The 25,411-nt window shown below is 42.1% G+C and overlaps 2 protein-coding genes across 13 annotated transcripts in view; both read right to left on the bottom strand.

Annotated features, from left to right (window-relative positions):
• The window catches only part of BPTF (bromodomain PHD finger transcription factor), a 54,023-nt gene extending 44,192 nt beyond the window's left edge, over positions 1–9,831 (bottom strand). For 5 of the 12 annotated variants that reach the window (XM_032128845.1, XM_032128847.1, XM_032128844.1 and 2 more), the window contains exon 1: positions 9,056–9,830. In XM_032128845.1, coding sequence (XP_031984736.1) covers positions 9,056–9,692 — 637 coding nt within the window. In that variant the 5' untranslated portion in view covers positions 9,693–9,830. Of the gene's footprint in view, positions 1–9,055 lie in introns of all 12 variants that reach the window. The other 7 variants (XM_032128839.1, XM_032128840.1, XM_032128842.1 and 4 more) reach the window with 2 other exon arrangements.
• Positions 9,832–12,560: 2,729 nt separating this feature from the next.
• On the bottom strand, positions 12,561–24,787 carry NOL11 (nucleolar protein 11). Its single transcript, XM_032128883.1, has 18 exons — positions 24,635–24,787; positions 23,028–23,141; positions 22,270–22,326; positions 21,560–21,705; positions 21,247–21,304; positions 20,581–20,719; positions 19,972–20,166; positions 19,590–19,666; positions 18,760–18,883; positions 17,984–18,087; positions 17,655–17,732; positions 16,690–16,874; positions 16,316–16,441; positions 15,948–16,169; positions 15,377–15,455; positions 14,478–14,570; positions 14,058–14,165; positions 12,561–13,750 (listed from the first exon to the last, which is right to left on the bottom strand). Exons 1-18 carry the CDS (start codon positions 24,770–24,772, stop codon positions 13,637–13,639), a joined length of 2,157 nt encoding a protein of 718 aa, XP_031984774.1. The 5' UTR covers positions 24,773–24,787; the 3' UTR covers positions 12,561–13,636.
• Between the last annotated feature and the right edge of the window lie 624 nt (positions 24,788–25,411).

The raw sequence follows: 25,411 nt of genomic DNA, 5'->3' as shown, positions 1-25,411 counted from the left end.
GCTTTACCTGAATTAATCAGAAGTGACAAATCCCCCCAGGAATTTTAGACAAAGATAAACCACAGTGAAGGAATACTGCTGAAACAAATGGAGTCCCAATATACCAATTTTGCTGATGTCTCTTTCACATGAGATAACCATGGTATGGAATCACAGAATTATTAAGGTTGGGAAACACCTTCAAGATCAAGCCCAACCATCAGCACAGCCTCACCACCATGTCCTCAAGTGCCATATCCACACATTTTTGAACACCTCCAGGGGTGATGACTTACACCAGTTTCCTGAGCAGCCTGGTTCAGTGCTTTACAACCCTTTCAGCGAAACAAAGTTTCCTAATATATAATCCAAACCTCTCCTGGTGCAAGGAGGCCATTCGCATATTTGCCACGTGAAATTAATAGGGGAATAAAAAAAGAACCTTAAAACAAGGCATTCCTAATTTGTTCTGAAGAAGTTAGTCTCTAACACTTCCTCTTACAAAGGAAGCACATTGGTACAATTAGAGATCTAGAAGAAATGTGTTATTGGGATACAAATATGTCACAATAGCATAATAAAGAACTGTACTTTGGTGCAAGCACAACGCAACCCTACGGCTGCATTAGTCACTTAAATCAATTTATGTATTTTCATGTTTTCTTTGGTATAAAGAACAGAAATTTCAAAAGCAATAGTAAAACAGACAACAGGAAAAGAACACTGCATTATAAAATGTGTGCTTCATTTGTGTTAGGCCACACAGTTGCAGCACATTATGATATTGCGCACCTCAACACTCCCCATCCACACTGGAAACCACACACCACAGCTCAAGAGCTCAAATAATTTCTTTTCGGACACTGAACTGCTCTGAACAATTCTAGACTAAATATAAACTGGTTTCCAGAGCTAAAAAAGGCAAGTATTCAAAGATGCAGAATATTTAGAAAGAAACTATTTTTCTTGAATGACTTGATGGCACAGTATTTCAAATCTTTTTATGCTGGCTTTTTTTCTTTCCAATTTCACTTTCAATTTGTTATTAATATTCTCTGTACTGGGGTTGAAGAGAATCAGAAGTTGAGAAGAGAATCACAAAGTGTGATTTGGGAATTCAGAAATTCCAAGCAATTTGTGCTTAAATGTATTACTGACCAATACATCAACTGTGATCTCAAGAAACACTCAGACACCTTTTAAAAAAACCTCAAAAGCCCAAACCAACAAACCCAAGCAGTCTAATAATCTCCAGTGAAAAGGATGGACACTCTCTGCCAAGGTGCTCATAAATCTTGAAGCATTGTAAGTGGCTGCTGAACTGAAATTAAAAGTGCAGGTCAGTGGAATATGATATAATGATGTCAAAGTGCTACATGTCTCTTTTTTGAGCTGAAATGTTGGTATTTTACTGGTTGGGTGGACAACCTTTCTTCACTGCTGATTTTTCAGTGCACCGACAACCCACAGAGCTCACCCTGCTTCAGAGCAGTTCCACCTCCTGTGTGAAGGTTTCTGAAGATCACAGTCCATTTTTACCCAACTGTGCCTCATAAACACAAAATCCCTCAAACGTTGAAAAATGTCTTCCTACCATAAACATAACCAATTTTTCAAGCTCTTCACTTTCAAAGACAATCTTCTTTTTCATGAGGCAAGTGGACCAATATTTAAATTTGACATTCACTGGCAGACACAAAAAACCCACAGCCCAACAAAGAACTCTGGCCACTTCAAACACTTTATTTTGGTTTAAATTATTTTAGAGATACTAGGATTTGACAACTTTTTTTTTTTTTTTTTTTTTTTAAATTTGTTGTCATTTGTCAAGTATTTGGGCCCCGACAGGGAATTTTTGTTTTAAATAGAAATTGCAGTATGTACTATTTTGTTTAACCCCAAATCCATGAAGAGGATTGCAGAGCAGGTGCACTGGCAGCTTCCCTCTCCTTTAAGCACCACCACTTGACTGACCACACTTTAAACTGAAGCTTCATGTAACTACTCTCAATTCAAGAAATCTACTCTCAATTTACCCACACTGAAGTTTCCCAAAACGTACTCAAGTTTTATTACATGCAAATTGGATACTTCTGAGATAGTTTCTGCATATTAACTAAGTCTGAATCAAATTTTACCTCTACATTTGAGGCAATACAAAGGCAGAAAATGTCCACTTCTACACCACTCAAATTCCATAGCTCTATTTGGAGGAAAAAAATAGATTTGCCAACAGCCTCCTGCTGCCACAGCTGGACTACTGACAGGATCCGGATCCCCTCGAGTGTCTCAGCACTACATTTCTATCTAGCACAAAATTCTTTTAAATGGCAAATCCTTCACTGATCATCTCCCCAAGTGCTGAAGCAGTCTGCAGTGGTTACCCGTCCCTAGTTGAAGAGCTGCCTGTAATTAAGATTAAAGGGTAAACAATTCTATTCCCATGGCACATTTAATTATAGATACTGATAATTACAGTCTACACTTAGGATAATCTACTAAAATAATTTATATTACAAATATTTAAGCCAACACACTAATGATATTTGAAATAAAACAAAGTTACTCAAGTAACCGTCTGAATGCTCAAAACCAGAATTTACTTAAAAACCCCAAACCACTGCTTTATTTTTTTTCACTTCCATCAATTCAACCTTTCAGAATTTAGAAATGAAACAGAATTTAAAAGGACCAAACCCCTTGCCTCTCTTTTCATTCACAGACTGAAAGAAGAAAAGGGAAAGTCATATCTACTCTTTACCTCAGGAGAATACAGAATTTAAAACTACTTTAACCATCTTTAACACATCTGCTGGTTTATGTAAACAGAGTACCTGAATTAACTATAGACATCACTGTCCAGAATACAAAAAGATTGTATCACAACTAAATCACTTTCAGGCTCCTCAGCTTTAGTTGTATTCAATCACCATACACGTGTAGGCTAACAAAAATCACCAAAATCCAGTTTTGCCTTGTCTCACTGACGTTACACATCCCTCCCCTCCAGAAAACACAGGCTTTCAATCCAACATATTTCAAATACTGGACTGGTGGATGGAGGTCCTTCAGACCACTGTCTTGTTTAAACAGGGACAGAGTGGTGGCTGCATTAATCTGACCTGAAAAATAAACACTGGTTCCAGCCTCTCTTGATTTGAAAGTTCACAGCTGGTCTCATTTCTCTTCTCTAAGAACTTTCCCTTCCTCATAATTTCTCAGCACTTGGGCTCTCCAGCTCAGAGTTCCTGATGACAGCTGCCATGGAGAAGATAAACTTGGTAGAAGCATTGGGGAGAGAAAAGATACCTAGGAGTTTCAGATACTTCAGCAACCTGTCACAGGAGGGGGGAAAATACAGAACAAACCCCCACCCCTCCAGTCACACTCCACTAATTGACCCCAGAAAAGACTTTCAATTTTCCCAAAAAAAGATTTAAATTTTGGCTTCAAGTTCCATGAGCCAAGTCAAACCACACTACACTTACACGAAAGTTCATCTTTAGTAAAGTAGAACTGGGCTGGTTTTGTTTTCCAGATCGTGAGTCACTGCAAAAACTTTTCAACATAAAGACCAGCTGGCAGTTATATATGACGTTCTGGAAGCATGAGCACTCCTTAGAGAAGACGCCCTCTCCGACATTTTCCTTCCTCCTGGAAACTTTGCCTTTTGACTGCCCTCAAACTCCCTGAGACCCTCCTATTTTGGTTTGGTTTTAATAAACACACACTTGCTGTCCCATATTATTGCTTTGTACCAGGAACGTTTCAAATGGGACTGCATAGCAACACAGAAGTTTTTGTTAGATATCACTGAGAAAACTGGAAACAGTTGATGATAATGTGTAAGAGAACCTTTTTTGTATTTTTTTCTTTCCTTTCACAGCAGAATGCAGAAACTGGATAGAGCTGCATGTGTGCCACAGCAATATCCAAACTGGTTCTTTAATTAAAAGTCGACCTCTTGGGAGAACATTGGCTCAGCTTCCACCAAAGAAAAAAAAGCAGTAAAATGGATGAGTTTAACATAAAATAAGAATATATTATGAAAAGCAGTGCCCAAATAGAAAAATCTAAATCTTTTTCTTGGGATGGGCTGAAATTAAAGGCTTTGACTTTTACAAAACACTTTTTTCCCTTTTAAAAATGACAACATGATAATCATGTTTCTAATAATCACAAGTCAAACAGTCTCTCCAGAAAAACTTTCTGAAAGAATAAGATGCATTTGTAACTACTTGTAGATGCAGATCCAATTTGAATATTGCTCTGCAGTAATCACACTTAACCCAAATTTATTTATTTTGTCTGGAGAACAGAATAAATAAGATTAAACTTAAAAAACTAAGCCAACATTAAAAATGAGGCATTCCAATCACCACAAAAGCTTTGGAAGTTGAAACACAAATGAAAAAATAACTGGTTATTAGGCTAGATCCTGAGTGCACTCACATCACACAAATTCTCACACGTGTTCCTAAGTAAAGTTCGACTCCTACCTTGCCTTGTACAAAAGTATGTCCTTATGTTCTTTTAAAACAGTAAAACTTTTGCCTGCTTTTTTTTTCAGTTTGCACACCTGTCAGCAGTACACTTTTAAACCAAACTAGGGTTCTCGACTGATTTGACATGAAGAATTTAATTTCTCAACATTATGGCCATCAGCACTCCCTCAGGAGCCAGGAATACAAAGCCTCCTATATTCTATAGCATCGTTTTAACATTCGGATAACTAATGCAAGACAAGCAGCAGATGAGATCACTCCGAGAAGGACTTGGAGGCACAACCCTTTTGTGCCTAGAACCCAGGCAAAGAAAAAAAACCAACCAAAACCACAGATAGCACTAACAGAATGATTCTCAGAAAGAGTTAAACAATTTCTCGGGACACACTCAGGATAAGCTGTAATTTCAGAAGTTAGTGAGCGCTGAGAGCCAGCCCCAACCTACTAAAATCCACGTTTATTCACCTTACACCTGTTCCATGCAACACAATGAGCACTTACAGAATTTTACTGCAGATCTACAAAAAAAGTTTGCACAATAAAGTCATCTGCAGCACATGAAATTACTCTTTTACAACACACATACTTGTATACAGGTGAGATATTTGCTGCTTAGAGCTTCTGAGATGACTGAAGTGACAAAGCTCTCTTCAGATAAGCTGCCAATTTACAAGTCAATACAGCAGGATCAGCCCAAATTTAGTCCTCTGGCCTTCTACACAATTTCTTTGTTAAAACTCTTCTTCTACATTTTTCATGACTGGCATGATGAACTACTGATCGTTCCCTGTAGAGCACAAATCAAAGTGCAGATCACTAAATGGTAAACTAAGAGCATGCCAGGTTTAATTTAGAGAAGAGGGTACCCCAGGTAAGATGTTTGGGAGGCTGGTAAATCTTCTCACATGGCAGACAAAAGAGGCTGCATATCTTAATGTTGTATCTCAGTGGCTCCACTTAGACAATTCTTCAAGAGCATGAAAACGTGTTCAGATAAAAAATTACTACAGACACCCAAATGCAGCACGTGGTTTCCTGCTAAATTCTTTCACTCTGAAGATAAAAGCACACTGTGAAGTAACTGGTTAATAGAAGCAATGGTCAATCCCTGCAAATGCTCAGACTAGCAAAATCCATCTAAAAATATTATTTAATGTATTTTAAGATAAATATTTTGGCTCCCAACTCCAGTGTTGTGCATTTGCTTGTTTGACACACTGATGATGATCTCAGATGAAATCTAGATGTATAGCTCTTCCTAAAACTAGTTTTCCCAGTTTCTGATGAAGAAAAATCAAGAAACAAAAAATGAAGGACTTCTAGGCACCTTGATTAAACCCTTCTCTTAAAATTATTCAACATATGAAAAATACTTAGTAACTGTAATGCAACGGTGACAAGCCTCAAGTAGAATTTACAGTGGACAGGGAACGGCAAAAATGTTTAGTGATACAAGATATAGAGGATACCTGTCCTAGTAGTTCATCCACCTTCTGGGGATACAAAGGGGTGAGAGGGAAGGGACATTACAAACACACAAAATCCCTCTACCAAAAGTACATCCAGCAGAAGAAAAAGAAGTAACTGTTATTCACACAGTATGTTTTTACTGTACCATGACCAAGTGGTATATTAAAGACATTTTATCTTTTCTAAGATTTTGCTTCTTTAAATAGTTTGATAATATTATTTTATATTATAACAATATTAATTTCACTATCATATTATAGTAGAAAGTACTTCTACATCTAAGTTCAAGATAAAGCATAAGCTCCCAGTCAGAGCACAAAACCTGAGGCTTTCTTGGCCAGACACATTGCTCTGCGATCTTTTAATTCATTGCTTAACTAAGTTAAAAAAAACTGTCCCCCACTTAAGTGGAATGTGTAAAAGCTTAGTTGGCAGAAGTTTGACTGGAATGGCAATTATTCAATACCCTGCTCTCAAAAACAGTCTTCAGCCCCTAAGACTACATCCTGAAAGTGGTTGTAACTCAGGTTGCACTGACTGAGAGAAGATAAGAGGAGAAGGATTGTTCATCATCTCTTCTGGTAAAAAACCTGCACAATTCTGTCAGGAGGCAGTTTAAGCCAAGGGAGGAGACACTCCTTCAAGCCCTCCAGCTCAGCATGGGAACTCTGCCACTGTGTTACAATCTGACTGGCTTGAAGACAAGGATAGGAAATAATCCCCCCTGTATCTAAACACAGCTGAGGACCAACTCTGGCTCGGAGTGCACGCCAGTCAAACAGCTCTGGAGCCCCTGCAGGAACACTGGAGACACAGCTCTGGACCCCTGCCCTGCTCTTAACCTCCTCTCTGCACTGGCCCCCATCAGACACAGAAATACTGATGAGAAATAAAGCACTTCCTTGCCTATCAATGCTGCTCTGGTGTCCAGCAACTCTTGCTGGACTATGACAAGACTGAGATTTCCATCAGTGCCACCCCTGCAGAGCCACGGTCCCAAAGCAGGTGTTTGTCCAGGATGAGACATGGACTGAGCTGCCTGAATGAAAAGTTTGTACTTTTTTCGTAAAAGGACATGGGAGTGTCTGGGAGATAGGGAAGGAGGGAGTGTGACCTTTAGGCAAACACTGAACTAATGAGAACCACCAGTAAATTGCCAAAATAACAACACAAACATTTTAACTCTCAAAAACTCAATACAGAGCAAAATCACCTACGGATAAAAATCCTTACACTGACACGTCTCTCAAAAAAGTTAACTGAAGTCATTCTGACCAAGTGAGAAATAAGCATATGAATTATCAAAATGGTTTCTGATACATCTAAATACCACATAAAACCTGTCTATGCTTGTACAACAATGCACACAGACCTATCTTCTGATTTGCCAAAACACTTAGCACATTTGAAAAATGGCATACACCCATTCTCTGCAGAACTCATTTTAAACCTGGATGCTCATGTAAAAAATATTATCCTGACCTAGTCAGCTAAAATCATAAAAATATTATTTCCCTGACATAAGCATTCCCAAAAAAAGTAATAGAAATTAAGTTATCACAACTAAGCAGAAAATGGAGAGTTAAAAGTCAAGAGAGTATTTTGGAGCTTTTTTCTTCCATGAAGCCAGATCTCAATCTTTGAGTAATAAATATTCAAAAAATTTCAATCTGATTGCAGGACATTCCTGCAACAGGTAAACTAACATCTTTAAAAAATTATCTCTAAACAGATTTAGTAATGTATGTACTCATTTTGATTCATTTAGGTTCTTGAGCATATGGATATAAGTTTAAAATATACATACAGACAAACACACAGAGCTTTTTAAAGTACTATTATGAAGTCACAGAATAAGCCGATATCATTAACTCACGCAAATAAAGACAAATCTAGCAGCCAGTACTTCCCCCTTTTTAAAAGTCCTCAGCTAACTACTCGGATCTACACTCCTTTTTTAATTAGGATGCAATGCATTCACACCAACAACCTGTTCCTCCCCTCTTCCAGACTGGCCAAATACTCGTACAACATCAGTGTCTGCCATCCTGTAGCCCAAATCATACCAGGTTACCTCTAAGTTGAACTACTCTCCTGGTTCAGACACTTAAAAAAAAAAAAAAATTCTAAGCTTGAACGCCATTCTGGAATGAGTTCAAATAAATCCAAAGTGCTTAAGTTTAAATAAAAGAATTTTTGAACCTTGGTGAATGAACCAATTAAGGACAAACAGAAATGCAGGCCTTAAAAATTTCCCAAATTTTTCACTAGAATTAAAAAGAAAAACAAAAACACTATTATGTTGAATGAATTTTAACCCCAATATGAGTTTTAAAGGTTGCTATATTTTAAGATAAACACAGTATTTAAATGCAAGACCTCTGACTCAACCTCCATCTTTTAATCTTTGTGTTGAACTAAAACTAGGTTTACATCCTTGCAATGAGGCCCTGTGCACTTTTCCCCAAACTATAACAATGCAATCTCCATTTTGAACAATGCACCTCATTTCCCTCCTTGGAAAGCTACTTTTGTCTTAAAGCTAGTAAATGCTGGATCCAGTTATAGCTCTGATCTCAAGAGCCTTAAAATTCTCGGTGTTTACGGTTTTTTGGTTTATTAAAGTCACTTCAACTTACATGTGCTTCCTTTCCTTTCAACATCAAGCTATATTTGCAAGCACAAGCCAGCCTTTCCTGTATTTAACTGAAAGGACCTCTTTGCAAGGCATGCCTCTCGTTTCCCTTGTTTTTAAATTTAAAGTGAATGCTCCACACACTTTTGACATTGTCTGCAACACGTCCTGGTGGGTCGCGCATTTCTGCAGCCACCAGGTTCCTCACGAACATTTGCAAAGCATCCCCTTGTTCCAGCAAGTGACGCCCGCCCTCCCTGCTCCTCTCCGTGCACGCGTTTGTGAGCATCTTCCAATGCTCCCAACGTCCCCGGGGTTGCCAGTGGTTATTTGCATACCCCTCTCCCTGGGAGTGCTTGCGGACATCCCTCACATCCTCGCATGGGAGTACGGACCGTATCTGCCAACCTAGAGGGAGCATGTGGGGTGCCCTCGACTTGTATGAGTTCGCCCATGGACTCTCTACCTGGGGTGCTGCTGTAGGTGCTGTGGCTCCTGAAGCTGCTCTCAGTGCAATAACTGGCATCATCTTCATCCTCCATCTCTTCGGGGTAGTCAGAGTCGTCGTCGTCCTCCTCCTCCATTATCTCCTCCTCCTCTTCCTCCTCGGAGTCCTGGTTATCCTCGGGGTCTCCCTCCTCCTCCTCCTCGGACACCATGCTCTCCTCCTCCTCCTCGCTCTCATGATCGTCGTACACCACTTTACTGATGCTCCTCCTGGACGAGGCAGCCCTGCCTGGGCTGTTGCAGCTGCCTCCTGCGCCTCCTCCTCCCCCTGCTCCTGCCGCCCCGGCCCTGCCCCTGCCCTTACCGCCGCTGCCTCCCCCACCGGGGGTGCTGCTGCCGCCGCCGCCCGCCTTCCTCTTGCCGCCCCCCCTGGGCGAGGCGGCGGCGGCGGGCGACGAGGCCTGGGCAGCGCCGGCTCCCTTCTGCTTGGGCCCCGCCGTCTCCGCCTGGGCCGCGGCCGCCCACCTGCCGCGGCTGCTGCCGCGCTGCCGGGAGCGCAGCCCGCCGATGGGGCCCGCTGGAGCCGGGGCGCTCGCTGGAGCGGCGGCCGCCGCCGGCTGCTGCTGTTTGGGCGGCCTGCCGCGCCGGCCCCGCATCGCTGGGCGCTGGCCGAGGGGGAAGGGAGGGGAAGGGCGGCTCGGGAGGGCGCTCGGAGTCCGGACAGGCGGCTACGGGCAAGCTCCGCGCCCCGCGGAGGGCGCGGGGCCGGGGCGGGGGGGGGGCCTGGCCGAGCGGGCCGCGGCTCAACGCGAATCGCCGGCGCCCCGCTCCGGATCGCCGCCGGCCGCCATCTTGTTCCCCGCCTGCGCCTCGGCCGCTCCGCGCTGACTGGGGGAAGCGGCACCAGGCCCCGAGCGCCTCACGTGACCGCCGCGCCCGCCGCCGCCGCCAGGGGGCGCGCCCGTCACGGCCGTGAGGGAGCCGCCGCGATGGGGCGGCCCCCCGACCCCCGGACGCAGCACCCAGCCCGACACGGACACAAAGCCCGGACCGAACCCGAACCCGGCACCGAGCACCGGCCCCGGATCCGACACCGGCACCGACATCGACCCCAGGCACCGACAACGGCACCGACCCCCAGCCGGAACCCGGCAGCGACTCCCACCACTGACCTCGAACCCGGCACCGACCCCAGGCACCGACAACGGCACCGACCCCCAACCTGAACCCGGCAGCGACTCCCACCACTGACCCCGAACCCGGCACCAACCGCAGGCACCGGCACCGCCCCTTGCCCCCTTATGCTCCGCTTTCCCCTCCGCCGGCACCCGGCGCACCCCCTGCCCCAGCTCACGGTCCCGACACCGCCGCTCGCTCAGCCGGCCCTGCCCCCTCTCCCCACACCAGAGTCGCTGGGTCCGTGGCCGGGGTCTCTCCCGGAGCTCGACCCGCGCCCCAGGGGAGCCCCCAGGCCCGTCGGGTGCGCGCCGGCCCCCAGGCAGGGGCTCCCCACGGGGGTCTTCATCCCCCGCCCGAGGGTGTCCCCTCGGGAGAGGCTTCCCCCCTGCATCGGCACTAAGCAGCTCTCCTGACCACTGACACTCATCTCTGGCCGTGCTTTGACTCCTCACCCATTAAACCCCTCTTACAGCTTGCCCTTACACAGCCAGCGCCTGTGTAAAGCAAACACTGAGATCACATAGGGACCCACCATCACTGTTTTTGTCCATCCACTTCCTCTATTCTGCTGTTTCCGCAGTTCCCTGGAGCCCTAGGAAAGAGATGGGCTCCGTCTATTTTGTATTCCCTCTAGTTGTCTCATTTGCCAGAACCCACAAAGATCTAAAAATCAACAAAAACCAGTTGCACAGTTGGGTTTCCAATGCCACCACTTGAATTCAGGGTATCAGTTTCATAAGCAAAAGCAGTACAAACTGAAAGCCAGCCCAAGGCACAAAAACATCTGGTATTTCTTACAACCACCCTTCCTTTTCATTGCTAGATTGAGACAGCTTCGGGATTTCAGAGAGCCAGAAGTCTTATCATTAGAGAATCAGTCTGTTTACATGTTCATTTATCTCAGTCCCTTGTTTATATTTCTGAGCAAGGTAAAACCCAACACTGGTCATGCCACAAGCATGGCAGCAACATGTCCAATGTGTCATTTAATTTGCATTCTTCTATAGTAATTTTTGAAGCCCTTTTGTTCATTAACTTGTTGCTCAGGCCGAGCACCTCATTAAACCCACAAACCTGCCACAGCATCAAGCACACAACAATGGCAGTAGGGTTTAGCCCAATTTGCACTCGTATATCCAGCTTTTTATCTGCAGCTCTTTTATATTCAGTGTTGCAGCTGCACAGGCTCAGAGCCCTGGTGTGTTTAGGATGATACACACAGCAGCAGCCAACACTGCCCAACCCTATATATGCCTTTCTACTCAATTTGTATTCTGAACCTTTCAAAGTTACCTTATGTCAGGCTGATTTTCGCTACCTCTTACAAGGTTGCAAAGGATTGTGGTAACTCTTTAAATACACGAATACACAGACACACATTTTGAGGGAGGTTATTCCATTATCTTCTTCTGGTATCTTGGGAAAAACACCTGTGCATTCTGTCATCTATACACTGACCATGTAGCAAAGGTACCTAGCACACCTACTGCACCAATGACACAGCCTGTAGCATCGTGAGAGCATTAACACCTCTGAAATACTGAGGAATTTGCGTATTTGTGGTAGATCAAAGGTGCTGAGAATCATGTGCTTTTGAACTGTGAACCAGAATATCTTGTCTCTTAATCCCATCCCGTATCAGTTGGTGATGTGGAAGTGCTTACTGAACAGGACTTCTAAAATGAAAATTATTTAGATGGAGAAATGGGTCCATAGAGAGGTACGTTACCTCTCAGGGACAGGACATAAATTAGTCCTTTCCAACACACACCTCAGTACAGAGAAATCAACCCAATGCCAAAGCCTGCCCCTTCCACTCAGAGTAGAACATATTGATTTGGAACTTGGAGTTCCGATTTGGAGTCTGGTGGTAGAGCTAAATGAGCATATTTATAACTGAATTGAATACAGCAGGAGGAGGAATTTTTGGGTGGAGGCCCTACCCTGCCTCCATCCTCAGGACAGATGGAAAAAAAGACTCCTTTCACAAGGCACTTTGGAGAAGATGAAGAGCCCAATTGTTCCAAGCGGTTGTCTGGGTAGGTTCCCTTCTCCAAGAATAAGGGAAAGAACTTAACCTACAGCTGGATGGCATTCAAAACAAGTGAGCATATGCTCTTGCTTAAATTACTGAGATGCTTGTGTCCAGTCCTTCACTCCAAACTATTTCATAACTTGTGTTAGGAATTGCATTTAGGTGTTCAGCTCTCAAATCAGTTCCACATACATTTTTTCTAAGATACCAAAGGTGTTGCTGAGTAACGTTCCACTGGAGCTCAGCTGCAGACTGGAAGTCAGTTGTAGGAACAAAGGGCTTACATGACTTTTTTGCTGAGGTAATTCAATATGTTTCCAATTGCCATTTTATTTAGTGTGATGAAAACCAAAGTATACCAGTATACCAATATGCTGAATTCTACTAATATTCAATCACATCATTAGTAAAAATAAGTAAAAATAACATTGTATTTGCTGTTCTGAAAATGTACTGATTATCTTGTCCCCAACAATCCATCTTATACTTGACTCCAAGAAATCCAGCATTATGCTTCTGTCCATTTCCCCCTACTCCAGATGAGCTTTCATTTACATGAATACAGTCCCACAAGTATCTTGTAACAAGTCAGCTGTAAGTGAATGCCTCATCAGAATAATAATTCAACAGATACCTGTAAAATCTTCAACAAATGTTGTTTACATAAAACTTTAGTTCATCACTTTGTATTTCAAAGGGAGTCAAAACCAATCTAAGATATACTTTGAAATGCTAGAATTCAAGCAGTATAGATGACATTAACTAAGCTGAAGTGTTCAATAGTTGAAAAAGTACTTAGAGAAAACAAACTGATGTAGGTAAGAATATTCTTATTTTAAATTCCAGTTTTCTTGTTCAAAATACTGAAAGCAACTACTACCAGTGCCAAGTCGTCACCCTCTGTATGAATCTTTAGCTGCCACTGCAGCGGGGTTTTGTTTTTAGAATTTTAGTTTTATATACATTTGGTACTGACAGTGTATAAATAAAACTAAAATATGTCAACTTCCAAAGTGTCTTGAGCCTTTTAACTGTGTGTGCAGCTCTTTCCAAGTTACACAGCCCAAGATGGGCAAGTTATGCCCCCAGCATTTCTGCCATAACCATCTTGTGCTTAGCCAAGAATCGTGTGGTATTTTAGGATGTTCTCATGATCACATATCAGAATTCTACATGAAAATATAAGCAAGCATCCAGCTTCTCATCAATCAAAAAGAGAGCTTTTAATACACAAGTTTCAAACTTACAACTCCCATGTAACTACCGAGTAACCAGGCTCCTCCTATGTAGAAAACAACTTTCGACAGCCCCAATATGGAGTGCTAATACATCCTTGTCATAAAAGGAATCAATAAAAAAGAAATGTGTTAATAACGAATTTCAAATTCAAATAATTTCCAGCACTTCAATAGAATAGGTCTGAGATTCTCTCAGGTGGTTCAGTCTTTGTAACTCCCGCAAACTTCCTTCAATCTTGTTGAGTTCTGAGTAAAACCGTACCTGAAAAGAAGAAACAGAGACATTTATAGTAAAATACATTTTAATTCTTTTAATACATCATCATACTGTGGAACTATCTGTGGTTCTGCACAGTTTAAGATATTTAAACCAAACAAACAAAGCAGCTTTTGAAAGCCAAATGAGACAGAGGCAACTGCAATTCATGCTCAGGAAGGAGCATACAGAGGAGGACTCACATTATTTGTTTCACTGAATAATTTGTTGTTGTCTGTCTCCCCCCTTTCTCAACATCCATATTCCAAATCCAACTGAAAATGAAATAATTATCCCAGAAGATGCAACTTACTTGGGCTCTCACAAACTTATGCAGGTTTGAAAGCAACTCCTTTGCTTCTGGCAGCATCACCATGACAGTGAAGTGAGCATCAAGTAACAGGCACATCCAATCCATGATCTGAAGACAAACAAGAAAAGTACACTTACACTTCCCAGTCTGGAAATGACACACATTTGGCTCTAAAAGCTGAACTCTGAAACATTAACTTCTAATGCAAAATACATGGGTTCACATTTTAAAGCATATTTTAAGGTATATTTGGGTTTTGATTATTAAAGTGTTACATCTGACTTCACAGAGGTTACATTAACAGACAATACTTAGTAGAATGAATGTAGGCATCAACCGATTTCAGATATTCCCAACTACTCACCAAGTTACACACCACAGAAAGGGAAGGAAGTACAGTTCTTAGAATGAGCTGCTCACCTGATTTATCGTGGGGGAGCGTATTCCAGGAAGAGTGGTGTTAACTTTTTCACTGCATTTCACATACAGGTAATATAAATACCTGAGAAATAGCTGGAAGTAGAAAAGTCAGAACATTTGTAAAGGACAAGCATTTAATAGACAGAGGGATTTTTTGTTTTTGAAAGCAACATAGATGCCTGTATATTACATATTAAAAACAAGTTTTATGCTTCTCTTACATCACCCATAGCTGGATGTTTGAAAATTCTCAGCAATATTCAGTGTAAATTACATTCAGGGGTAACCACTGTTCCAAGAGACATGTCAGAGCTGAAATCAGCTTTGCTCTGATGTGTGGGTTTTTTTTGAAATCACTGGAAAATCACACATATGCTCAGGTACACACAATTCTTGAAGTTGTATTTCAGCTTTTGAGAAATGGGGGAGTTTGGTGGGGTTTTTTCCTAAACTGAGGGGGATCTAGATTTGTATTACATTTGGGATTAAACAGAGTTTGTTTCTCATAATTTCTGAACTCCTGTTTCTGATAGAACTGACTAAATTACCGTGTCTTTTTCCTTTCCTAAAAAGCATCTAAATCGCGCAAAGGTAACTTGCTAACAGAATATGAGCATTTTCCAGTCAGACTGGGTCATAAAGAGGGTTTCTTACTTACATGTTCCAAAATAAGCAAGGACTACAAAAATTAGGAAGATTTCCTTAAGTACGTGGAAAAACACCATATTCCTTAATATTAAATCTTATTAGGCATCCTAATTTCATTTCCATGCATTAGTTTGTTATTCAGACTCCTGAAAGAATGGTGAATTTCTCACATACCACTGAAAAACTCTCTTCCCTTTCCCTCACCACAAAATAATAAGGGTTTTAAAACCTTTTAATGTTAAAATACTTACAATAGCTTCTTGAGCTGGAAGGTTTTTCAGGTGAGGCAAAAGAAACGTTTCAGTGTAAGCTGAATGGAGAACAGCATTTCTGTGCAGTGCTATTAAGGGAATAACACTGGAGGAAAATACCAGTTTGTACAAACCAGAGTGAATTCTAAATAGAATATTTCTCCAGGTTTTTGACAGAGGTCCTATTTGAATCTTATTTCTATCATGAAATATCTACAGCAACAGAACCATCACAATACAGTTAACTTGAACAGTTCTATCCACTGCAAGGGTGTAACTGCCTGATGTGTTTTAACAGGCAAATATCCAAATCACTGATACCATTTTCTCTTAAGTAGAGAAAGATTATTGCAAAAGTGTAATAAAACTAAGTTTAAATTGGTGTAGATACATTCTAAAAGCTAAACGTTTCTATTTATATTCTAAACAGTTTTTCTACTGAGTAGGAACTGCTCTTATGAGAGCTCAGAAACTTTCAGCAATAACAGAAGATGTGCCTTTTGGCAATACCAAATATAAACATCCACAGCACATGCAATGCTCTGGCTTCCCTTCACCATGCAGAGGATACAATAATGCTGCCTTCTGAAGCCCAACAGGGCAGGATTCACCATCACTCCTGGATTGGGCTTCCTTTGGGATTTTGGTATCATACATGTCCTGGTCCATCTCCGCACTGAAACCATTTTCTACAATTTCAGTCTTAACTTCTTTATCGTCGGATTCAACATCAATGTAACAGATCACAGAATCTAGATTCACATCTATATTTTGAAGATGGGCTTCACTAATGCTGTGGAAGAAAATTTAATGCCTTGAATTATTAGCTTTAAAATCAGCAATGCCATCAACACACATAATAAACTCTTTGAAGCTTATTATAAAAGCAAAAACATAGACTAAAATTTGGTGAAGAAAAAAATACTCATTTCAAGTTACCTTAAAAATGTTTTCAGGCAAGCATAAGTAATTTCTTCAGGAATATCTGGAAACCGTTCTAGGCAGATTTGTAAGAGATGCATATCTTTTTTCTCCAAAGCAACAGCCATTAAATCTGGACATAAACTATAAAAATATGAAATTAATAGGTTGCACAGTCCACACCCACTGAGAACTACACTGACAACTAAGGTAATAGTACTTATCTTCCTCCCCAGATGGATTTTTACGTAAAACACCAGCTTCATCAGAAAATAAGCACCTTTGGTATTAAATTGTGATAATTCAAGAGAAACTTATAAAGAACTTCATTTCTATTTTTTTAAATTGATTTTAAAGACTACTCCTTACACTAAAAAATGCAGAGTCACTACCTGTAGGACAAGTCCCGGGTTTCAACAATCTCCAGCAGGAAATTTTGAGGGTAGTACTTTGGATTTCTTTTACATCTGTCTGTAAGGGCAGTGACCACACAGCCAATGGCGGCTTGCAGATCTGGGGTTGGTGCTTTTGACATCAGTTGTCTTAATTCAGTTTCCAACACATAAGTAGAAGCATCCTGGAAAAGACAAAAATACTGTGCAACTCAGAAATACAAGGCACAGGTTTGACAACTGCCCTGGCATTAATTAGACCAAGTAGAAGCAGACCTACTTTGGAATTCAAGTTACAAAAATCCCTCGCCACTCTGTGTTTTGATAGCATAGTTTCTCTCAAGCATGAAAGAGCTAAATGAGGTTATTCCTCATTCTGAACTCAGGTAAGCAGTACCTGCTCTCAGTAACTGCTCATGGATTAATCACCTGTTACTTCAGTAACAATACCAAAGTGTCCAGCCACAAGTGAACTGCAGATAGTTTCCCTTCCTGTATGACCTATTATAACACTTACAGCAAGCTCTAGAAAGGAACTAAAGAGCTTATTACTGTATTTGCAGTGGAATTCCTGACAATTCCTCCAACTTCTTACAGCTGAAATGCCTTCAACAAAATTAAAGCCATAAATAAGAACCTAAACAAGCAAAGTTCAGATGAAATATCCTCTGTTATTTACTGTAAGACACTATCATTAACAATGAACAAATTTGTGCAAGTTTCCAGAACTCAGATGTTATAAGCCCTGTATTGTACAGCTCTCAAAACACGTTCCTGTGACAAAACTTAGTTTCATCATGCCCAAATTCCGTTCTTACACAACAATATCCTTCAACTCACCTGTTCAAGGCAGCTTGGTCAACCTGGTATGTGCAAGAGAACATGGAAAGAGATAATAGCTTAAGAGACACCTATACTATTCTGAGAGTGTCTAAACACTACTTGAGGATATTTGGGTTACTTACTTTGAGATTTAGTAAGAGCTGCCCAACTGATAAGGCCTCTGGTTGTATTTTAGCAACAGTGCTCCTTCTTGATCTTAACTGTGGTCAAGAAAAACACAGAGTTGTTATTCAGCTCCGAAATATTTAAGGACTTCAAGCAAGATAACTGGGTACTTCACATGTCAACTTGCTCTCTGGACTATGATTACTAACTGCAATTCCAGAAACAGTGTTAGAAACAATCAGTAACAGATAAAGTGAAATTTCTTTCTGCTGCAACACCTAAAAGTAGCAGCATGGGGAAGAGACAAGACAAACAACAACCTCACACGACCCTAATTCTAACTTACATTCATTTTGGACTCTGCTTTCAGAGCTACAGACTCCTGGGACTGAAAGGAAACCACCAGCTCTTCATCTTCCAGGGTATTCCAGTTCACAAATGAGGACACATCTGTGAACATACAAATGAAACTATATGAAGGTAACACTTACAGCACATTTATTGAAGCATGAATATTGCACCAACTTCTCATGCTAATAGATACTTTCTAAACTATAATCCAAGTGATTTTATGCCAAGAAAGCTGCCAGTTTTATTTCAACAGCAGGTAATTTTATGACCTTTCTTTATACTGTTTCTCCATTTTGCCTCTGGGAGCAAGAGAAGTAAATTATTACACAATTTATCCTGAGCATTACTTGCAACATTTTACCAATACAATGTTTGATTAAACCACTATGACAGTAGAATTTTAAACTGAAGTTGACAAACTAAGGTTTGACATTGCCCTATCTAATCACAAACTCTTTGAAAACACTTTTTAGGAAACAGCACTTCACTTTGTTTTCAGTATTCATCATCAGCATTCCAGTGTTTTCAGTAATTCCAGTAGCTGAATGACAATCCAGGTTAAATGAAGCCACAATAAATTCAGATGTCTGTGTGTTTTGTTGTTCCCAGCACCAGTAAATTTAACAGCCAGGAACACAGTACAGTGTGATTTGCTTCAAGCTGTTGAGATTCAATTCATTTTATAGGACTGTGTTAAAATAACTTTTATACGATTTCAGATGTCTTCCTTTCACAAGCTCTTTTCACCGTAATTAAAAAAAAAATTCTTACCAGGGTTTTGACTGTCCTTGAGCTTTCCCACAGCAGCTGCCAAGGATGATGTTTCACACTTGTACATAATTACAGTCAACACTTTCCCATGAATTAAAAAAAAATTTTCCTCATAACACCACAACTGCAAAATATTAAAATGTGTCATTAATAAGATGAGCAGAGAAGTGAGTTCCTGCACTGATGTGTAACTCCTTCCTACAAAGTTCAATTAGAAGTCAGTGATCAGATTATTTAAAATTATTTTCGGTAGGTTTAACATTTGTTAGCAGACCTTCACTAACTGCTGATTTTAAATACAGAAATTAGAAGTGTTCTGTTCAGTATTTTTCCAGGGATGTCCTTAAGTACAGCAGTTCCTCCAAGGCATTAAGTCCCTTTTCAAGTTTCCTCTTGTGCAATTTTAAGACAAAAGCAGTCAGCTGTTCTGGTTCACCAGTGCATTTATTCCTTAGGTGCTATTTTACCTATTTGACTCCTGAATAGCTTGAAATGCTGTTCGGGAGATCATAGAATCATTTAGGCTTTCAACTGCAAATTGCCTGAACAGAAGAGACACTGTTGGGTTTTGTGTTCAGTGATTTTATTCACACCAAATAATCAAGACCATGAGATGTGACAAAGTACTAAATTATCAGAGAAATCCCCACAGGCCACAATTCTCCCAATGAATATTCTGACAGAAATTGCTCATCAACTGGTCAGTATTAATTTTGCTTCAGATGTTGCATTCACTGCTCCTCCAGCAGCAGCAGAGCTCTGCAGCCCAACACTCCCTTCCCTGCTGTCAAATGCATAAAGCTCAAGGACCCCAAACCCATGAGCTTTACCTGGCCGTTGGTCCCCAGGGGCAGTTCCTTTGAGGTTTGCAACGTCTGAAATTTTGTATTCCATATGCTCAGGCACTCTAAGGGAAGTAAGAGATAGAGGTTATGATCCCAAAAGTAACATAAATGCTACATTTGCCTTTACTACTTTCAGTTACAAACGCTGCGGGAAACAGAAATAACTGTTTCAAAATAGCTCGGCCAGTATTTAGCATCAGGAATTACATCACTCAGGTTACATCTCAATTTAAAGATGAGTTGGTTTTCCAACGAAGAGCTTTAAACCAGAAGCTGGGACAAGAGGGACAGCACAATTTTCCTGCCTAGTGCTTTGCCCAAGGAAATTTTAGACCTTACAACATCTTTATATGATTTTTCAAGTTACCTCTGGGTTCTTTCCCAGGTACAGCCAGACTGCCCAACACTGCAATGTGGTCTTTGTCCAGGACAACTAAAGATGTTCCTTTCAGAACAGTTCCTGGGACTGAAAAGTTTAGTAGTAGTGACTTGGACAAAATTTCTTCTTCCTCAGTATCTTGCTGCAGAGGTATCAGAACCTGGTACACAGAGTCATTGGAATCTGTAAAAAAAAAAAAAAAAAAAAAAAATCACTCTTTTACAATTGGTTTTTGTGGGAAAAAAAACCTGTTTGATATGATATAGCAAAAGAACATCTAAAAAGACAAAATCCAGTGAATGCAGAAAGAAGAATTAATACAGGATATTTAAAGCACTCACTATGATCCAAAGCAGCAAAATAAAGGTATAGCAATAAGGGTATAGTGAGAGCTGCAGGGTACAAGTGATCACAGGTAGGAACAGTTCACCTTTGCAGCCATTAAAGTATCAGGAAGGTTTAATTACTACTTGTAGCTGTTTTAAGAAGTTTAAAAAACTAAAAATATTAAACAGCAATTCAGAAATATCAACATTTTATGTCCTTCCATACAATTCTTTCCTTCATTATCCCATCCCATTAGAAAATATAACTTACACAAACACAGAAGTGTGACAGTTTGGTTTGTTATATGTGCTGTGAAACACAGTGGCTTGGATGCTTCCTGTTGTTCAAGCTTGTATTTGTGTAGACTACTCAGCTTAGGTTTCTGTACATAGACAAAAAAATCCCCACCCTAAAACAAAAAAAGAAAATAAAGCTTTCCTTTAATTTACACAAAGAAAATATAACAGAAATTCAGATATTAGTACTGCTTAACTTTGGATGTTGTGCAAAATTAGGAAATTGTGTTTTCTATAGGGCATCAGCCTAATTCAGAGAATCCACAGACTCTACAAGTAAAGAATATTCTTATTTGATGCAACAAATGGACTCACAGGAAGAAGCATTTGCATGAAGACAGATTTACGCATAATTCCTTTTTTAAAAACATACACCCTATTCAACAGTTCTTCTCAATGAGCAATGAAGAGTCACACAATGTCTACTGTATTTCATCTTATTAATTGTCCTCTGCAGTTCTAAGAGCCCTGTTTCTCAGCCCTGAAAGCAACACAACTTCCATTTAACTGCTGTATTGATTAAATCAGGATAATGATTCCACTAAAAGCTCTTAAAATCAAATAAATCAGGTGATGGATTTTGAAAAAAGCCATTCAGGTCTCCTGGTATGATTTTTAAAATAAAAAGTATTTAACTCACTTTCTCAGTAGTGAAAATTAAGACAGGTTGTTGGCCTTCCATAAAAGCTCCACTCCACCTAAAACCAGAAAGCTGGATGAACATCTTTCAAACTCTAGGCTTATACAAAAAGTCGTATCACTATTCCTTAGGCACCTTTCAATTTTTAGGAAATCTGTAAAAGTAATTCTAACATTTTAAAAACAATGTGTTGGAACAAAACACCCAACCCCAAGATCTTGGTCTTTGATTTCCCCCCATCTCCTCAAAAAAGGGAAAAGCTTTCATGATCGCAGTTAATTCCTCTGAATCATCACAAAGTGGCATCACTTACCTGATGACTTCATCTGAGATAATGTTTTCAATCTCCTGTTGTGGGGCTTCCAAAAGCACATCCAGCGTCCGAACCCCACCTCCCCTGAACAGCACCACTGGCCCCCCATTGGGCAGGGAATGGATCCTGTACACATCTGCTGAGAGCTGCAAGAACAAAAACAAATCTCTGTTCTCTGCTACATTACCCTGAAAAGTGAGTGCTTTATTCATTATTATAACTTTTTCCAATAAAATTTAACAGAAGAATGATGTACCTTTAAGATCCTTAATAATATAGATCTAGTAGCTGCTGATTTGTTGAAATGCCACAAATAATGCAAATCACTACCCCAAAAAAAAAAAAAAAAGCCAGGAAAATGTCCTGATGAGCATCATATTCCTGAATCACATCATAAAAACCATAACAGGGTCAGGAGGTCACACAACCGCTCTACAGCAACACACAAAGTGTTGTTTAACACATCAAGCAGCAGAACACAAAGATCTGTAATTGAACACAATTCATCATCTTTAAAGAAAGTCCAATCATTTTAAGACAAATATTCTGATAATAAAGTCAATGCAAGTGGATTCCTTGCAATACTCCAGAACATCATGAAGCATAAGTTAAGCTAAAATGTAATATGGCCAACACTATGAAAATTAGAGCATTTCTTCCCTCCACGGGGATCCAAAACACATAGAAGAGAACACATGAAGGAGACTTACTGTTGCTTTAAAGGCTTTGTCCAAGTTAATGTCTTCATTCTTCCATATTCTTAAAACCTTTAAGACAAGCATCATTTTTAGGTAAAACAGTAACACACAGACTTGTCAGCACTCAAAACACCAGCAATTGCAACAGGAGGGAAACACACAGGGAGTATTCACAGTGACTTGAGTGGGAACTGGCCCAGGAGGGGCAGAGACAGCAGGAACTGAAACCAAGCTCAGAAATCCTGAATTGGAAAGGACAGGAAAGAGTAAGGAAAAAGGCACAGCAGAACTGTAAATGAAAGTAGATCAGAGTGATGGAGACAGTGAGATAGAGTTGGCCTGATTTCCACAAGCAATGCAAGGCTAGGAGTGGTATTTCATCAACAACAATGAAAAGCCAAAGACCCAGCATGATCTAAGCAAATGCTACACATACACACAGAAACTTTTAACTGTGAAACAAGAGCAGAAGAACAAGGATGGGGTCTGAACTACTGTAACCACTCCAGTACCATGACCATGCAGTTGTAAATGTCACCCAGGTTGCAACAGGAAAAATAACTTATCCTTAGGGAGTGTGTGCATGAGGCACTGAGAATCTCCTGTGTTTAAAGGACCAACAGACTGAAGATGCTCATGCCACCAACATGCTGAGGGTCCCCCACATGTTCAACCAGAAATGTCACACTGCTGATTTTGTCCCTACTTACATTCCCTCAAGAAAACCCACGACATCCTTTTTTCCTCTAAAGAAGGATGAAGGCTCTCACCTTGTCGTCATGAACTGCGATGTACTCATGGGTTTCAAAGTTGCACACAACAGGACAGGTGAGAATCTGCCCGTGTTTAACTGACCAACAGCCCAGGGGCTTCTGATCCGAAATCTACAGAGTCAGAACAAAGACACTGCAATTAAAATACAACATATGAAAGATCACTTTGGGGACTTCTCTCATGACAAAAAGGAAATGCAAGGCAGCCACATCGGATCTGAATTAGAATATTAAAATATGGAAACCGCTATACTCAAAAATTCCTCTTGAGCATTCCTGTTTCCACCTTTAACACCAACAGTTTCAGAACAACAGGAAAGAACTCTACATTAATTAGATTTCTTTTCATGTAAGAAATAACTTTGACCTGTAACAGTCTGAAGGGCTTATGCCATGAAGCACAGATACAAGGCACCACTTTTTTGAAGGGCAGATACTAATTTTAATTGCTAGTGTAATTTGCTTTTAGTGACTAATACAATCATACACAGACTTGTGCTTTTTTTCTTTCTATTTCAAGGTGAGTTACTGAAACCAAGAGCAGGGGATTTTGCTGTCTGAACTCCTGTTCTGTGTGATTCACACCCAACTGCTCTGAGGGCACTCAACCCCCTCTCCTCACTCCAGAGTACACTGGGCATATTTATAACACAGTTATGTTCTCACATATGGTCTTGGCACCGGGAATAAGGAACCCAAAGGAGGTTGCATCATCAACCCACTAAGATCATGGAATGGTCTGAGTTGGAAGGGACTTTAGATCACCAAGTCCCACCCCCTGCCATGGGCAGGGACACCTTCCACTATCCCAGGTTGCTCCAAGCCCCATCCAATCTGGCCTTGGACACTTCCAGGGATGGGGCAGCCACAGCTTCTCTGGGAACCTGTGCTAGGGCCTCTCCACCCTCACAGGGAAGAATTTCTTCCCAATATCCAATCGAAACCTACTCTCTTTCAGTTTAAGCCCATCCCTGCTTGTCCTGTCACTACAATCCCCAACCGCATGGATGTGATAGTCAGCTAAAGACAAACTCAAATATTTGCCTTAAAGTTTCTTATTATGGTCTACTGAATAACAGAGACCAGAACACACTTTTCGTTTCAGGTGCTGCAAACCAAAATCTTCCGTGCTGCAGCCAGCAGGACAGCACCTGACACTGAGCTGACAGCCCAGAACCTGGAACTGCAGGTAACACGTACCTGTGGCTTCGCGACGGAAGTGTTTTTTGGGACGGGGAATGGACAGAGAACATCAGCAAAAGGAAAACTACTCGGACAAGCGCCCGAGCCGCCCCATGTTCCCGGGCAGAGGGAGCGGGGGCAGCGGGGAGCGCAGGGGGCAGAGTATGGCCGGGCCGGGCTGGAACCGCTCCTGGGCCGGGGCCGTTCCCCGCCCCGCCTCCCACAGGGGATGGCGGCTGCAGGTGGGGGCGCCCGGGGACAGACAGCGGGGCCCGGGGACAGACAGCGAAGTCTGGTCCGGACAGGCAGGGTGAAAGGGAATACGGGAGGCACCGCGGCCCCGGCCCTGCCCGGGAGAACCCCCACCTAGGCCGGGGCTACCCGGGGCGGCGGTGCCGCCCCCGAGGACGCGCGGACGGTACCTTGAAGAGCGTGGCGGCCCGGCCGCGCTCGGTGAGCAGCACGAGGTCGCGGCCCGGGCCCGGCTCCAGGCACAACCCGGGGCCGCCGCCGCCGGGGCCAGGCCCGCGCAGCGTGAAGCTCTCGCACAGCGCCGCCATCTTGGCCAGGCCGGGCTCTCGCGAGAGCTGGCGCGACGCGCGCGCCCCAGCGTGACCCGGGGGCGGGGCCGGCCGGGGTCGGGACAGGGCCGGCGCTGTCGCGACAGGGAGTGAGCGCTGCTGTCGTGCGGCCCTGCCCGGCCGGGCCTGCGCCTTCCCCCGAGCGTGCAGGGCGGCTCTGCAGCGGGCTTCGGCAGAGGGTCTGCGATGACGCTGCGTTCCGAATGTGTTAGATACAAAACCTAAGGAAAGACGATGATTATTATCCTCAGAACATCGTCAGAAAGCGGGACAGTCAGGGATCCATGGGCACTGCCCTTATTCAGGCGTTGCCGGGGCTTTTCGCGCACTGTGTCCATCGCTCCTGCACCGGTTCCCACGGTTGGTCCCGCAGTGCCGAGCGTATGCTAATGAGAGGTCAGATTTATGCTAATGAATGGATCACGTGCACGCCAATGAGAGGGCTCTCGTCTATGTTAATGGAAGGTCACGTGTATGTTAATGAAAAGCGGTCACGTGTGCGCTAATTTGCACGAGGAGCGGAGGTGAAGGCTTCTGTGGGGTTTAATGTGCGCGCAAACCCCGCTGGATTTAGGGCTGCACCGGGATGCGGCCCCGCCCTGTGCGAGGTGCCCTGTA

Source organism: Corvus moneduloides, chromosome 19, assembly GCF_009650955.1.
Source record: "Corvus moneduloides isolate bCorMon1 chromosome 19, bCorMon1.pri, whole genome shotgun sequence".
Taxonomy (NCBI): domain Eukaryota; kingdom Metazoa; phylum Chordata; class Aves; order Passeriformes; family Corvidae; genus Corvus; species Corvus moneduloides.
This window is presented reverse-complemented; position numbering and strand designations above follow the sequence as displayed.